The 16,731-nt window shown below is 46.5% G+C and overlaps 1 protein-coding gene and 1 pseudogene across 1 annotated transcript; both read left to right on the top strand.

The window, feature by feature from the left end:
• Nucleotides 1-3,721: 3,721 nt before the first annotated feature.
• On the top strand, nt 3,722-14,372 carry anks4b (ankyrin repeat and sterile alpha motif domain containing 4B). Its single transcript, XM_070900802.1, has 3 exons — nt 3,722-3,946; nt 9,993-11,123; nt 14,234-14,372. Exons 1-3 carry the CDS (start codon nt 3,783-3,785, stop codon nt 14,235-14,237), a joined length of 1,299 nt encoding a protein of 432 aa, XP_070756903.1. The 5' UTR covers nt 3,722-3,782; the 3' UTR covers nt 14,238-14,372.
• LOC139226004 (U2 spliceosomal RNA) lies at nt 7,386-7,623 on the top strand (annotated as a pseudogene).
• Nucleotides 14,373-16,731: the final 2,359 nt, after the last annotated feature.

The raw sequence follows: 16,731 nt of genomic DNA, 5'->3' as shown, positions 1-16,731 counted from the left end.
CAGTGGCAGGACTCTGGAGGAAGAAAATCGGATCCAAAGGCGATTTCCCAGCTTCGGAGGCAGAACCCGAGGAGAAGAGGATCACCACAGTCGACATCATGGATGGAGGAAAGATGGTGCCCAAACCACGAGGTGAGGCGCTGAAGAAAAAGATGGCCGCGGCCAGACCACGAGGTGCAGCGCTGATGGAGCAACATGTGGTACCAAACGGAGAAGCGGATTGGGATAAAGAAAGCAAGGCTCTCTTAAAGGCCTGCAACCTACTACAATTAAAGGGACAGTTCCACACACTCAAGCAATGTAATAGTAACTGTAAGTCAGAGACAAAATGTGTAACTGATCATGTAAAATGTGTAACTGATAATTTGAATAGTGTACATGCAACCAGCGAGGAAAAGTTGCGCAATCACGATCGGACCCACAGAGTGTCCGTCATAAGTAAGGAAAAGTTGCGCGATGCAGGATTTCAACTGCACGCAGCCAATGCAGTGGGCAGACACCAATCGGGAGCACATAGGTCCAGCGAGCTACCCAATGCTGTCGCCTGCATCCCAGGGACCAGCGTCATGCACCATGGAGTGTGGCCACAAGCAGCCAACACACACAAGCTGCAGAGCAAGCAACCTCAGCAGGACAACGGCACCGGTATCGATACCATGCCCCTGATCGGCTCCGCCTCTCAGGCACCCGATGGCACCAACTACCATGAGCCTGAAGGAGAAAACTGCGTTAAGGCGCAGCCCTCAAACCACATCACCACCAGGGACCAGCCAGGATCCCAAACCAAACAACGCCCAGGCCAGCGAATCAGCAGTTCCCTGTGCACTGCTAGGCGACAGCTCCTCAGGAAGCAGCAGCAACCCAGGGCACAAAGAAAGGACAGGGAGGCCACAGGCATCTGTGAACTGGCCCGACCCTAGGGACCACGGCAAAGCTCCAAGAGCAGGCAACTCGAGCCAACCGGGTTCCCACTGCCAGCACCGGGCACTGAGCCACCAGACTACAGGGACACAACCCAGCAACTCTGGAACTAGTTTGTCCTCACGCACCGGTCACTGCATCAATAAGGTATCCACCAGTCTTACGTACTTGTCTCACAACGGAACCACAAATGTAACGTTTTCCTGAACTTGAATGTATATGAATGCTATGAGCCTCCGGCATAATCTATATGTAGGGGGGGAGGCAGGTGGGTGGAGAATGGAGTGGTCAGGGACACACACACAAACAGCAACCACCAGCACTCTACTACACCAACCACTCACTCAAGATTGAAACAACCTGCCAAGGGTCAACCAGATAGAGCCCACATAGAGCTAAGCTTGGAGCACAGTCAATGCAGAGGCGATTTGCACTAAAAGCTTGGGGGAGAGTGATGTCATGTATCCTACATGGCTACTGTTGGTACTATCTCAAGGTGTGCCACCATAGGGCACAGCAGTGGGAGACTTGTACAGGTTACCTGTACAGGTGTGCCTGGCCTAGTATAAAAGTCAGGCCACCAGGTGTGATCCTCACTCTGGAGTTAACTAATAAAGGACTAAGGTCACTACAGTTCAAGTACAACACATTGCCTCGTGGAGTCATTACTGGAGCATCTAAGGACACAACAGATGTAGTGTATTTGGATTTTCAGAAGGCCTTTGATAAAGCGCCACATAAGAGGTTAGTGTGCAAAATTAAAGCACATAGGATTGAGGGTAATGTATTGGCATGGATTGAAAATTGGTTAACTGACAGGAAACAGAGAGTAGGAATAAACGGGTCTTTTTCGGGGTGGCGGGCAGTGACTAGTGGGGTATCACAGGAATCAGTGCTTGGGCCCCAGCTATTCATAATATATATAAATGATTTGGATGAGGGAACCAAATGTAATAATTCCAAGTTTGCTGCCGACACAAAACTAGGTGGGATTGTGAGTTGTGAGGAGGATGCAAAGACGCGGCAAGGCGATCTAGATAGGTTGAGTGAGTGGGCAAACACATTGCAGATGCAGTATAACATGGATAAATGTGAAGTTATCCACTTTGGTCGGAAAAACAGAAGGACAAAGTATTATTTAAATGGTGATAGCTTGGGAAATGTCGATGTACAGAGGGACCAGGGTGTCCTTGTACACCAGTCATTGAAAGCAAACATGCAGGTGCAGCAAGCAGTTAGGAAGGCAAATGGTCTGTTGGCCTTCATTGCATGAGGATTTGAGTACAGGAGCAAGGAGGTCTTACTACAGTTATACAGGGCCTTGGTGAGACCACACCTGGAGTATTGTGTGCAGTTTTGGTCTCCTTATCTAAGAAAGGATATACTTGCCATGGAGAGAGTGCAGCGAAGGTTCGTCAGACTGATTCCTGGGATGGCAGGACTGTTGTATGAGGAGAGAGTGGGTCGACTAGGCCTGTATTCACTGAAGTTTAGAAGAATGAGAGGAGATCTCATTTAAATGTATAAAATTCTGACTGGGTTGGACAGACTGGATGCGGGGAGGATGTTTCCCCGGGCTGGGAAGTCTAGAACAAGGGGTCATAGTCTCAGGATACGGGGTAGGAAATTTAGGACCAAGATGAGGAGAAATGTTTTCACTCAGAGGGTGGTGAACCTGTGGAATTCTCTACCACAGAAGGCTGTGGAGGCCAAGTCACTGAATATGCTTAAGGAGATAAATAGATTTCTAGAAAGAAAAGGCATCAAGGGGTATGGGGAAAAAGCGGAAATATGGTGTTGAGATAGAGGATCAGCCATGATCATCATAGGGCCGAATGGCCTACTCCTGCTCCTATTGTCTATGTTTCAGGCCAATATCACCAGCATCAGAAAGTACTTCATTGGCTGTAAAGCGCTGGGGTTGTGAAAGGCGCTATATAAATTCAAGTCTTTCTTCCTGGTTCATAAATTCAAGTCTTTCTTCCTGGTTCAATCACAGGCTGTATTTACATTCCGTGCCACCTCGGGAGCCTGTGATATTGCTGCTTGTGTAGAGTGATATAAGCTGGGTCTCTTGGTTAAATGATTGAAGCCCTCTTTAATGGCCCACTGACCCCTGTGTGTATCACTTGCTGCAAGCGGTTGCTTCCAAACGCTGCTGGCTTTTTTAAAAAAGAATATAAATATGAATATGAATCCATTATGCATCTCAACCGGAATAATTGACTGCAATATGCATATGAGGAAAACGAGTGAAGGGGACATCGAATGGGAAAAGAATGTGCATCTTGACAGCCGCCTATAAATCAAAGGTCGCTGCGTGTTATACTGCTGTTGCTCTTTAAGGTCGTTCCGCATTTTCTAAAACGGAATAATGCAAACTAAAATTGCAAAAAAAACCTGCTGCAGATCCAGTTACAAATATAAAGAGCACAATCTGTGCAAAGTACCGGGGATGGTGCATTGTGAAAAAGGCAGCAAGGAATCGGCTTTATCTGTGAAAGATTCAGATCCAGGAGCAGAAAATGCAAGTGTCCCGCAGCCGGAATGATGCAGAAGCCGCGACACTTTAATGTTATTTTTTTGCAGTTGGAGTTTATAAGCACTTTTTTTTTGCAAAATGTATTTTTTTGCAAAACGACAAGATTGTGCTGGAGGAAGGGGTGAGGGTGGAGTGAGAAATGATGTCAAGCCGGGTCCTGCAGGGGCCGGCTACCTTAAGCATGCAGTGTGTGGCGCAGACCTTGCCCCCAATGTCCCACCCTGGGCGGTGTCGCTCTATCGCCAGCCTTCGCTGCTTTGTGCCGCTCCGCTCCACTCCCGCTGCCGGCACTGTGGGAGGGGTCCCTAGGGTCTCAGCCATGTCCGACAGGTATCACAAGGCGGCCCGGGATGGTTACCTCGGGCCCCTGAAGGAGGCCACCAGGAAGGACCTCAACAACCCAGATGAAGATGGGATGACCCCAACCCTTTGGACGGCGTATCACGGCCACCTGGAGGCTCTTCAGCTCATCTGCAGCAGAGGGTGAGTATCACCAGATCCTAGGCATTTACAGCACGGAAAGAGGCCATGTCTGGCCACCATAGAAACATAGAAAATAGGTGCAGGAACAGGCCATTCGGCCCTTCAAGGCTACACCACCATTCAATATGATCATGGCTGATCATGCAACTTCAGTACCCCATTCCTGCTTTCTCTCCATACCCCTTGATTCTTTTAGCCGTAAGGGCCACATCTAACTCCCTTTTGAATATATCTAACGAACTGACCTCAACAACTTTCTGTGGTGGAGAATTCCACAGGTTCACAATTCTCTGAGTGAAGAAGTTTCTCCTCATCTCGATCCTAAATGGCTTACCCCTTATCCTTAGTGTTTGTGCCGGCCAACAAAAAGCTATCCAGCCTAATCCCACTTTCCGGCTCTCGCGTAGCCCTGTAGGTTACGGCACTTCAAGTGCACATCCAAGTACTTTTTAAATGTGAGGGTTTCTGCCTCTACCACCCTTTCAGGCAGTGAGTTCCAGACCCCCACCACCCTCTGCGTGGAAACATTTCCTCTCAAATCCCCTCCAAACCTCCCCCCAATTACTTTAAATCGCAGCCTGGTTCTTGTATTACCATTAATGATGGGATAGAAAGCCTGCTGAGAACTGTGGGGGGTTTTCCTCAAGTGATGTATCTGTTCTGACATGTCAGCTGTGGCTCAGTGGGTAGCACACTTGCCTCTGAGTCAGAAGGTTGTGGGTTCATGTCCCACTTGAGCACAAAATCCAGGCTGACACTCCAGTGCAGAGGGAGAAGGGGCCGCCCATTTAAAACTGGGATGAGGAGGAATTTCTTTTCTCAGAGGGTTGTAAATCTGTGGAATTCGCTGCCTCAGAGAGCTGTGGAAGCTGGGTCATTGAATAAATTTAAGACAGAGATGGACGGTTTCTTAAACGATAGGGGGTTATGGGGAGCGGGCAGGGAAGTGGACCTAAGTCCATGATCGTATTAAATGGTGGAGCAGGCTCGAGGGGCCGTATGGCCTACTCCTGCTTCTATTTCTTATGTTCTTAGATGCCGTCTTTCAGATGAGACGTTAAACCCGTCTACTCTCTCAGGTGGATGTAAAAGATCCCAGGGGACTAATTTGAAGAAGAGCAGGGGAGTTATCCCCGGTGTCCTGGCCAGTATTTATCCCTCAACCAACATCACTAAAACATTATTTGGTCATTATTTCATTGCTGTTTGTGGGAGCTTGCTGTGCGCAAATTGGCTACCGCATTTCCTGCATTACAACAGTGACTACGCTTCAAAAACTGGAAAGCAATTTGGATGTCCTGAGATCATGAAAGGTGTATATAAATGCAAGTCTTTCATTATTTAATTATACATGGAACAATTGTTATTTTTTTAAATGCTTCCATATTTTATATATTTTTTCTCACGTTTTGTTTATTAGCTGTCAACTTATTTTGAAATGGTGGATGTTGAGAGATCTGTTGCATGTTGTCGATCTCAGCATTCCATGAACCTTGAGTCATTTGAAAAAATACAAACACAAAAAAAGATCCAGTTTTGAGAAGATCTGACCACCTGTCAGTATTGTGAACAAATCTTCTATATTTGGTAATGTATTGGGGACATTACCCTCTTGAACCTGGTTTATGGTTACTTTCTAATCACCACACAATCTTACCTTACCATCGGACTTAGGTACAACAACAATGGGTGTAGCCCAATTACATCGATCTATCTTAGAAATAATGTTCTCAGTCTCTAGTCTTTTGAGTTCTTGCTCAACTTTCTCCTTGAGTGCATATGGAACGTGAACTGCAGTAAACCGATCCAGCGTCCTTCTGTACCCTGACACTCGCCTTGAAGCCTTGGATTGGACTGCCCGTTTCACAGAACACCTTCGGATAACTCTTGATAACCTCATTCGTTGATGCAAATCTCACTTCAACCCGAAAAATCTCACTCCAATCCAGCTTCAGTGATCTCAACCAATTTCTTCCTAGTAAGGCAGGCTTGTCTCCTTTCACTACTAGAGGCAAGTTCTGAAATTGATCCTTGTAATTCATCGGCACGGTGATACAACCTACCACAGGAATTTTCTCTCCTGAGTAGCCTCGCAGCTCCATCTGCGATTTCTCCAATGGGAAATCACGCAATTTGTCGAGGTATAGCGACTCTGGTACCACACTCACGGATGCACCTGTGTCAATTTCCATTGGTATCTTGAATCCCGCAACATCTATGTGGATTTTGATACTTTTCGAATCGCTGTCCGTTAACCTTGTGCTCCTGATGACATGTAACTCTAACATCTCCTCGTCCTGTTGTTGTTCTTCCATACTATGTAGTCTCTTGGGATTTCTATTCATAGCTTTGAATGCTGATTCACCCTTCAGTCGGCATGCCTTCGCAAAATGCCCAGTTTTCCTGCAGAACAAACACTCTGCCTTCACATATGGACAACTTTGAGCAATGTGTTGTCCCAGGCACTGATAGCACGACTTCGACGCTATGTTAGAATTTCCAGTTTCTGAGACTTTGGGGCCCCACTGTCTTTTTACTTTGAACCTGCAGGCGATTTACCTCGGTTGTCTGACGACCGTAACTATTAAGAAATTCTCGGGAATATTGGTCAGCCATGCCCATTGACCTCTCTGTCTGACAAGCAATCTCAAAAGTCAAGTCAGGCGTTGTCAATAACTTTCTTCTGACTGCATCATTTTTCATCCCACAAACAAAACGGTCTCGCAATGCTCGGTTTTGAAAAGTTCTGAAATTACAGTGAATAGATAGCTTTTTTAATGCTACAATGTATTCACTGATATTTTCATCAGTCTTTTGATTTTGTATACCAAAACGATAGCTTTCAGCAATTTATAATGGTACCGGGTTGTAGTGCTGCTGCAGCTTCGTTAAAACCTCTTTAAACGTTGTATCCTTTGGCTCGTCAGGCACAAGCAGATTTATCAGGGTTTCATACATCTTGGGACCCTCTTCCAATAAGAAGATTGTCTTCCATTCCAACACAGCCCGGTTCTGATCTGCATTCTCTGGAACTTTGATGATATTATTTGCAGTGAAATACATTTCTAGCCGGTCCACATACACCCTAAACCTTTCCTGGTTGCGTTTATATTCACCTAAATGACCCATTACTGATATGGATGCAGCCATTTTGACTTTGCAGTTTAAACTAGTATGCTCGTTTTTTACCTCGGATTTTGTAGCTGTTTCCAAAGACAGAGAAGCTTCCAATATCTCTCTGTCGGCTGGCTGAATCCTTCACCAACAAAATTTCAGCTTTAAATCATCCGAAAAATCCCATCTCATCGCCAAATGTGATATATTCACAGAGCACAGCACACCCAGCAGTCTATAATGGCAGACAGCATCTAGGAAGTTCCGGAGCTACTGGTCAGCTGACTCATTTGTTCACCTTTAGTTGCTGTAACACTATACGTCCACATCTTCTCGGCCTTTTGGCTAAGATCATGCGTAACTGACCTGACAGGGGAGTAACCATGACCCCAACGTGGTTCTCCCTGGATCAGAAAGGTGATTCTCCTATGCTTTTTGGAAATAGGAGGTGGGTGGGGTGGCTTGACCCATCCACCTCCACGGAGGTGTGTGGGCGGCCTGACCCATCCACCTCCATGGCACGAACCTGGTATTGCAGTACTTCCAGGAATGGTGCAGTGGCTCTAGGCCTTTTGGCTAAGAGCATTGGCGCAGAGTGATCCTTGATGTGTGCAAGGTAACCTCTGCCGTTTGTGATTTGACAAAGAATTGGAAAGATTGGCAACGAATATTAAAAAAAAAACACTATACGTCCACATCCACAGTATAGAGCTCATCATCATAGGCAGTCCCTTGGATTGAGGAACACTTGCTTCCACTCCAAAGTGAGTTCGTTGATGGCTGAACAGACCGATACGAGAGCCACAGACCCTGTTACAGGTGGGACAGACATTCATCGAGGGAAGCTGTCGGTGGGGCTGGTTTGCCGCGCGCTCCTTCCGCTGCCTGCGCTTGGCATCTTCACACTCTTTGCGATGGGACTCGAAGAACTCACGCCCTCCCGGATGCACTTTCTCCACCTCGGGCGGTCTTCGGCCAGGGTCTCCCAGGTGTCAGTGGTGATGTCGCACTTTACCAGGGAGGCTTTGAGGGTGTCCTTATAATGTTTCCGCTGTCGTCCTTTGGCTCGTTTACCACGAAGGAACTCTGCATAAAGCATTTGCTTAGGGAGTCTCGTCTGTGGCATGTGTACTATGTGGCCTGTCCAGTGAAGCTGCTCGAGTGTGGAGCTACAACATTACAAGCTCACAGACATTACATGCTGGAATTAAGCAGCAGGTCAATCTATAAAAATAAATTATGTCTTCATGTTTCAGGGGTGTGACCCTAATCAATCTGAATTGATGCCAGAACCCAAAACACTTCAAGTCATGGTTCAGGATTATCTGCCTGCGTCATTGCGAGGAGTCACAGTAAATGGACACAGATTGTTGCTAGCCATTGTCAAAACATGCACCGGCTGAGGGTTCAAAGTGCACAACTACTCCAGTCACATGACTGGGGGAAGAAAGAACCAAAGATTTGCATTTACATAGGGCTGTCAACCACAACCTTAGGAGATCCCTAAAGCACTTCACAGGCGATGAAGTCGTTTTGAAGTGTTGGAAATGCAGCAGGCAATTTGCGCACATCAAGCTCCCACAAACAGCAACGTGATAATGACCAGATTATCTGTTTTAGTGATGTTGGTTGAGGGATAAATAATGGCCAGGACACCAGGGAGAACTCCCCTGCTTATTTTCAAATATTGCCAAGGGATCTTTTACGTCCACCTGAGAGGGCAGACGGCGCCTCGGTTTAACGTCTCATCTAAAAGACGGCACTTCCGACAGTGCATCACTCCCTCAGTACTGCACTAAAGTGATTATGTGCTCAGGTCTCTGGAGTGGGATTTGAACCCAAGTCCTTCTGACTCCGAGATGAGAGTGCTACCCACTGAGCCAAAAGCCTTAAGTGGTGGAAACATTCTGTCCCACTAGTTGTTAAAGAGGTGGCCTGTGCTGGTTGGTCCAGTTGTTAATTGGGCTGCTCAGTGTGACACTCGAGCAGTAGGCCCCAGATTCACTGCCCAGTCTGCCCGGAGCTCGCTGGTCTTTGCTGAGTTAGAGCTCATTAGGGAATTGGCGAAGCAACTGTTGGCTTCAGCATTTGGAATTCAGGAGTGGGGAGTTTTCTGGTTCTGAGCCACTGTCCTTTCCTGGAAGCCTGTGAGTGCGGACCATAAGTTGGGTCAGGCTTGGCTGTAATTCTTCATGGTCAAGTCAACCCTCAATGTCCAGGCTAATGTATCAGGAATGGCCACTTGGGTAAAGTATTAGATTGGCATCCAGACTTCACTATGAGGCACTGCCTCCAGGAGATGATGGGGTTAGAGGACAAAGGTTAGAGAGGCAGAAACAATAAGACATGCTACTTGTAATGTATGCAAATGTTAGTATGCTCACTGATTCGTAGAGCGGTCGAGGGGGTTGTTCAGCCCGACTGCCTGCCTCTCTTCCACGGTTACATCCGAGCCAGGATGTCCCCGTAGATGGAGCACGCGATGTCCACCGATACGCTCACGGCCTTCCGCGAGAGGTGGGCACCGGAGGGACTGGAGTGGATCATCACCCCTGGCAACCAAATTTTAATTTGATCATTTAAGTTTAAAATTTAATTTGTTTAATCTGCTGGTTTTAGTACCCCCACTCCCACTTTTAGCCAGGGGGCACTTGTATAATTTGTGTGTTGATGTTCTCAAAAAAAAGGGCACTGGGAAAAAAATTAATTTGGAGTGTGACCCCCCCTTGTAGGGGGCATTTGTTTAAAGTGCACAACTAAAATAGTTGAACTGGTAATGTGCAGTGTGATAAAACTTTGCTAATAAGCCAATTAGTTCTTAACAGCAATGTGTTGCTATGAATCCTTAAGCAAAGAACCCATGAAGCAAATACATTACACTACTAATTGTGAAACCTTGTATCTAATCAACTCTTTATTGTTGGTCTTTCAGAGGTGACCCTGACATATGTGACATCTGGGGCAACACCCCTTTGCATCATGCTGCAACCAATGGCCACCTTCACATCGTCACTTTCTTGGTCAACTTTGGTGCAAATCTCTGGGCTCTGGATAACGACTTCCATTCTGCGATGGATGCCGCTGCCAGCAAGGACCAAATGGAGTGTGTGCGCTTCCTGGACACCGCAGCCAGCAAGCAAACCGTGATGAATCCGAAACAGGTCGCAAGACTAAAGGAGAAAGCGAAAAAGGACAGCGAGAAACAGATCAAAGAGTGCGAAAGACGCAAGAAAAAGCACCAAAGTCGGATGAACAAGAAGTATACCCAGGAGATGGAAGCCCAAAGCAGTGGCGCGGCACATGCACAGGGAGGCACTCTGTCTGGCGTTAGTGACCTCTTCAAATTGGGTGGATCACAGCGTTCCGGGACTATTTCTTCCATCATGAAAGGTAGCCTGCAGAAGAAACTTAGGAAGAAGGATAGCAGACGAAACGTCGCGGAGCAGCAACTGGGAAAGGACGTCATCTTTGTCAGTCAAGAAGGGAGCAATGAGATTCGGGCCAATGTCCTGGAAGAGTTTAACGAGAGAAACGAGGAGAATGCTGCCTCTCCTGGTTTGAAGTACTCTGAAGATGGTGATCATTTCGGCCACGAATCACTCTTCAATCGCCCTGGTTTGGGAAACATGGTCTTCAGAAGAAACATTGTCTTGGGCTTGACCATGGAAGAGGAAATGTTGACCAATAATGAGATGGAAGATGTTGGTTCCAAATTACGCAGTGAAGTGTTGAAGCCTCACGAGAGGTTTGCAGATGCTGAAATCTTTGATGGATTCAATGAAGACGAAGATGATGACTTGCCTTGGAACGAGGAAGATATCGGTCTAGATGACGACGATCCTGAGACAACACCACTTGAAGCCTTCCTGGCATCTCAGAACATGATGGAGTTCATCCCTTTCCTCGCAAGAGAGCAGATTGACCTGGATTCCCTCATGCTGTGTTCTGACGGGGATCTGCAAGGCATCCACCTGCCACTTGGACCACGGAAAAAAATTATTTCTGCAGTAGAAAGAAGAAAGTTAATCTTGGAAACACCAAACAAACTAGAGGATACTGTATTGTAAGTATAACAGTGTTAAAACCAAATATTGATGTTTGCTGCCCAGTTAGAACATGCATGCTGTGTTCTCCGAGTATAGATGCTAGGGGCCATTTACTCAATGCATCCTTCTTCAACTGGGGGTATCTGTAGCTCGAAGGGTAAAAGTCATGAATATGACTTTAGAAGGACTTTAAGGTGGCTTAGTGGGTAGCACTCTCATCTCCTGAGTCAGAAGGCTGTGAATTCAAGTCCCACTTGAGCACACAATTCAGGCTGACACTCCCAGGGCATCACTGAGGGTGTGCTGCACTGTCAGATGAGATGTTAAACCGAGGTACCGTCTGCCCTCTCAAGTGGACGTCAAAGATCCTGCAGCCACCATTTGAAAAAGAGTGAGATCCTCACACTGACTCCAGCCCACACTGCACGTATTTAAGGAAGGATATACTTGCTTTGGAGGCTGTTCAGAGAAGGTTCACGAGGTTGATTCCGGAGATGAGGCGGTTGACTTATGAGGATGAGCCTATCCTCATAAGTTGGAGTTCAGAAGAATGAGAGGTTATCTTATCCAAACATATAAGATAATGAGGGGGCTCGACAAAGTGGATGCAGAGAGGATATTTCCACTCATTGGGAAACTAAAACTAGGGGACATAGTCTCAGAATAAGGGGCCTCCCATTTAAAACTGAGATGAGGAGGAATTTCTTCTCCCTGAGGGTTCTAAATCTTTGGAATTCTCTGCCCCAGAGAGCTGTGGCGGCTGTTATGTCTCAAATAAAGCAATGTGACTGAGTACTGTCGACTTGAGTAAGTGTGACCTCAGTCTCTTTATTCTGACTCCAGAGTGCTGGCACAGCATGGGAGTCCTGCTTATATGCAATGCTCCCAAGGGATGCTGGGATCCCTTCGGACTCCAATAGATGCGCCCTCTGGTGGTGGTAGAATGCTGGTTACAAGGTGTTGCATACATAACAGGCTGGGTCTTGAATATATTTAAGACAGAGATAGACAGATTTTTGAGCGATATGGGAGTAAAGGGTTATGGGGAGCACGCAGGGAAGTGGAGCTGAGTCCATGATCAGATCAGCCATGATCTTATTGAATGACGGAGCAGGCTCGAGGGGCCAAATGGCCTACTCCTGCTCCTATTTCTAATGCTTGACTCTTACTGCCCCCTGGTGGCCTAAGCCAACTGCTGCGGGTCTCCGGGCGGCCAGGGATGGGCAATAAATACCAGCCTCGCCAGCAACATCCACATCCCAAGAACAAATAACATGTTGCATCAGTGCCTGCCTCTGCTCAGGAGTTTCAGAAGAAGATTGGACTCACCCAATCCATCTGCTGGTATTGTGTGCTCGGTCACCTCTTCAAATGTCCAGCAGATCCAGGTCACCAGGTTGCTGCGTCCCATACGGTGGAGTCTCTCCTGGAACCTCCAGCTGTCTAGGGTGCTCTGCAACTCCTTTGGGGAGACGAGGAAAGTCATGCAATGCTTTTGCGGAGACCCCATAATATTTTTGTCCAAAATGTTCTCCCTTCTCAGACTATGCTAGGAAACAAATGTTAGGCAAGGAACAGGAAATGGTAAAAATCACCATAGCAACAACAACTTGTATTTATATGGTACCTTTAACGTAGTAAAACGTCCCACGGCGCTTCACAGCAGTGTTCTAAAACAAAACAAATAAATTTGACACCGAACCACACAAGAAGAAATTAGCGCAGGTGACCAAAAGCTTGGTCAAAGAGGTAGGGTTTAAGGAGCGTCCTTGAAGGAGCAAAGAGAGGTAGAGAGGTTTAAGGAGGGAGTTCCAGAGCTTGGGGCCCAGGCAACAGAAGGCACGGCCGCCAATGGTTGAGCAGTTATAAATAGCAGTCCATAAAAAATCTAAACAGTCCCAAGGCAAACCAGAGAGGGAGAAAAAAAAAACACAAACTAAAATAGGGAAGACTCAAGAGAGGACACAACCTATCGGACATGTCGTGGGTTGGGTAGCAAGCCACAATTACAGCCACAAGAGACAGAACAAAACCAAGCCTGGTGGTCAGTGAACTGTATCAGAACCAATACACAACACCGCTGACACACCCAGGGTTAAGAGTGTAACAGCACATGTAATGCAGTCCTGCACGAGCCATGATAAGACCATTGTTACATTTTAATAGGTAATGTAACGTGACTTGATACAAACCGTTCACTGAAAAGTAACAATCTTTGGAACACGACTAAGAAACGAGAACAATTATTTTTGTTACCGCGATACTTATTTAGCTGGAATACATTCGGACATGTATGTACAATCTGTTTGTAGCCACCAGATGGCGTCAATGTTGGAGGCCACTGAGCACCACGCACATCGTGCTGCTCAGGTATAAAAGGCCAGCCATTTTGAGAGTCAGGCACTTGGGGCTATAATAAAGCAGAGCCAAGATTGTACCTTGTTCAGATAAACAGTACTCAGTTTGTACCTTTATTGCATACATAACATTTGGCGACAAGGATGGGATCGAACTGAGACGGTCAACCTGGGAGCGTAAAGCACCGGACCGTCTCAAACTGTGAAAGACTGTGATAAGATCTCAGAGGGGGGTATTGTCATGTATGTACATTCTGTTTGTAGCCACCAGATGGCGTCATTGTTGGAGGCCACTGAGCAGCACGCACATGGTGCTGCTCTGGTATAAAAGGCCAGCCATTTTGTGACTCAGGCACTTTGGGCCATAATAAAGCAGAGCCAGGGGCGTACCTTGTTCAGATAAACAGTACTCAGTTTGTATTTTTATTACATACATAACATAGTCATTTGTCTATTTCTACTAAAACTGTTTATTTGCTGGCCTGCTGGGAATGTGCTGGTGTGGTTGGCAAAACACACCAGGGAGCTCCGTGGTCAATGCTCAGTTAACCAAGCCCAGCTTCGAAAGTACATAATTGGCTGTAAAGCACTTTGGGACGTTCTGAGGTTGAGCGAGGTGCTATACAAAATGAAAATCCTTTTTCTAAAAAATTAAATCTAAAAGATGTAGTGCATTAGTGTGAAATTAAATCCTTTCGATCACCATTTTCTGTATGAAAGGTGTAGTGTGGTCTTCGCTATTAATGTGACTTTCCTTTTGCATGCAATAGGTAAACGAGTTTGCACACCATTGGGAAGAGACACAATCTGTGCAATCTCCAGCATCTAAACCTGGACCACCATCGTTCTCTGGAAGTGACAAAATCAGACAGTGTGATGCAGAACCATTGCAGAAACCCTGAGATACAGCGGAGCCAGCATTATCCGTTGGATGGGGGGGGGGGAGGGGGGGAATCAATGGGAATTATCAAATTATTGAAAGTTCCCAAATTTTGGTCTTGCATGTTTAGGATTAGCAATCGGGACTGAAGACAAGTGCAACACACACAATTCCTAAGGTTCGATGTCTTACATAAGGATTATTTCTAGAATGTTCCGGAGGATAATTGGAACGCAGATCCAACGTACAAGAAATGTCTTCAAAATCCAGGTCGTAGGCCCGCTGATCGGTCAGGGGGTAGGGCAGGGGGGTGGCTTTACCCAGCGTCTGGCTGCATTGTCCCTGACTCGGGAGTGTCTGCGGCCGACACTGGTTGGTTGTTTGAAATGCAAAGAGCTCTATCCCCCAGCGCTGATATCCCTCACCTCAACCAGCAGAAAAGTTCTCAGAAAGGAACTCTTGAGATTCCCACATTGATGGACCTGCTGTAGAATTCTGTTTCTGTACTTGTACAGCACGTGTGATCCTTTTAAACGTTTGTTCCACTCTGAAGTCATTTAATCCTCAACATTTATTACAAATTGCTCTGTAACTATAGATCGCAAACTGTTATTGAGACTTCTCCCCCTTTATGCTGCTCTTCAGTCAATCACTTTAACCTGTAACATTGATGTATAAACGTGGGCAGATTCACATCACCACCTGCGTTAAAGCAGAGCCAATGGCAAGCAATTGTAAACTAGTAATTTTAAATGTAGTGTGCTGTACATTCTTCTCATGTCAATATATGATGGTCACCAATAAATCCAATAATGAATTCAGGAGAAACTTCTTTACCCAAAGACTGATGAGAATGTGGAACATGCTACCACAGTGATTGAGACGAATAGCACAGATGTATTTAAGGGAAGCTGGATAAACACATGGGGGAGAAAGGAAAAGAAGGATAGGCTGATAAAGGGGTGGCAGGGGGGGAGAGGAAGAGGCCCGTGTGGAGTATAAACACCGCCATAGACCAGTTGGGCCGAATGGCCTGTTTCTGTGCTGTAAATACTCTGTAATTCTAATCTCAGTTATTAGTTCCGTTGGCTTTCTATGTGAAGAACCTCACATTCAGTTATTCTCTCCTGAAAATGCAAAGCCTAACCTGGACCCTAACCCCAACATGACAGACCTTAACCTACCCGAGCTCTGTGTGAGGTGTCCTTATGACATCATCCCCCCTCCCCCCACCAGGGGACAGAGCAGTGGCGTTTTTGTGGGACGTGGGATGTACAACCCCGAGCTGGCTCTCGGCAGCTGGAGATGCAGTCGATCGGTCTTCATATCTCTCCCCATTCCTCCGCCGTTAATAAATGGATTTCTATGCTGTGCAGAATTTTACAAGGGACTTAAGAACATAAGAAATAGGAGCAGGCGTTGGCTCTATGGCCCCTCAAGCCTGCTCTGCCATTCAATAAGATCATGGCTGATCATCGACCTCAACTCCACTTTCCTGCCTGATCTTCATATTCCCTTGATTCCTCTCGAGTCCAAAAATCTACCGATCTCAGCCTTGAATATATTCAGAGCATCCACAGCCCTCTGGGGCGGAGAATTCCAAAGATTCATCACCCTCTGAGTGAAGAAATTCCCCCTCATCTCCGTCCTAAATGGTCGAGACTGTGATCCCTGGTTCTAAACTTCCCAGGTCACATTAATTCATAAGAACATAAGAATTAGGAACAGGAGTAGGCCATCTAGCCCCTCGAGCCTGCTCCGCCATTCAACATGATCATGGCTGATCTGGCCATGGACTCAGCTCCACTTACACGCCCGTTCCCCGTAACCCTTAATTCCCTTATTGGTTAAAAATCTATCTATCTGTGACTTGAATACATTCAATGAGCTAGCCTCAACTGCTTCCTTGGGCAGAGAATTCCACAGATTCACAACCCTCTGGGAGAAGAAATTCCTTCTCAACTCGGTTTTAAATTGGCACCCCTGTATTTTGAGGCTGTGCCCCCTAATTCTAGTCTCCCCGACCAGTGGAAACAACCTCTGTGCCTCTATCTTGTCTATCCCTTTCATTATTTTAAATGTTTCTATAAGATCACCCCTCATCCTTCTGAACTCCAACGAGTAAAGACCCAGTCTACTCAATCTATCATCATAAGGTAACCCCCTCATCTCCGGAATCAGCCTAGTAAATCGTCTCTGTACCCCCTCCAAAGCCAGTATATCCTTCCTTAAGTAAGGTGACCAAAACTGCACGCAGTACTCCAAGTGCGGCCTCACCAATACCCTATACAGTTGCAGCAGGACCTCCCTGCTTTTGTACTCCATCCCTCTCGCAATGAAGGCCAACATTCCATTCGCCTTCCTGATTACCTGCTGCACCTGCAAACT

The sequence above is a fragment of the Pristiophorus japonicus genome, chromosome 15, assembly GCF_044704955.1.
Source record: "Pristiophorus japonicus isolate sPriJap1 chromosome 15, sPriJap1.hap1, whole genome shotgun sequence".
Taxonomy (NCBI): Eukaryota; Metazoa; Chordata; class Chondrichthyes; family Pristiophoridae; genus Pristiophorus; species Pristiophorus japonicus.
Note: the sequence above shows the minus strand (reverse complement) of the source record. Positions and strands in the feature narration are given on the sequence as shown.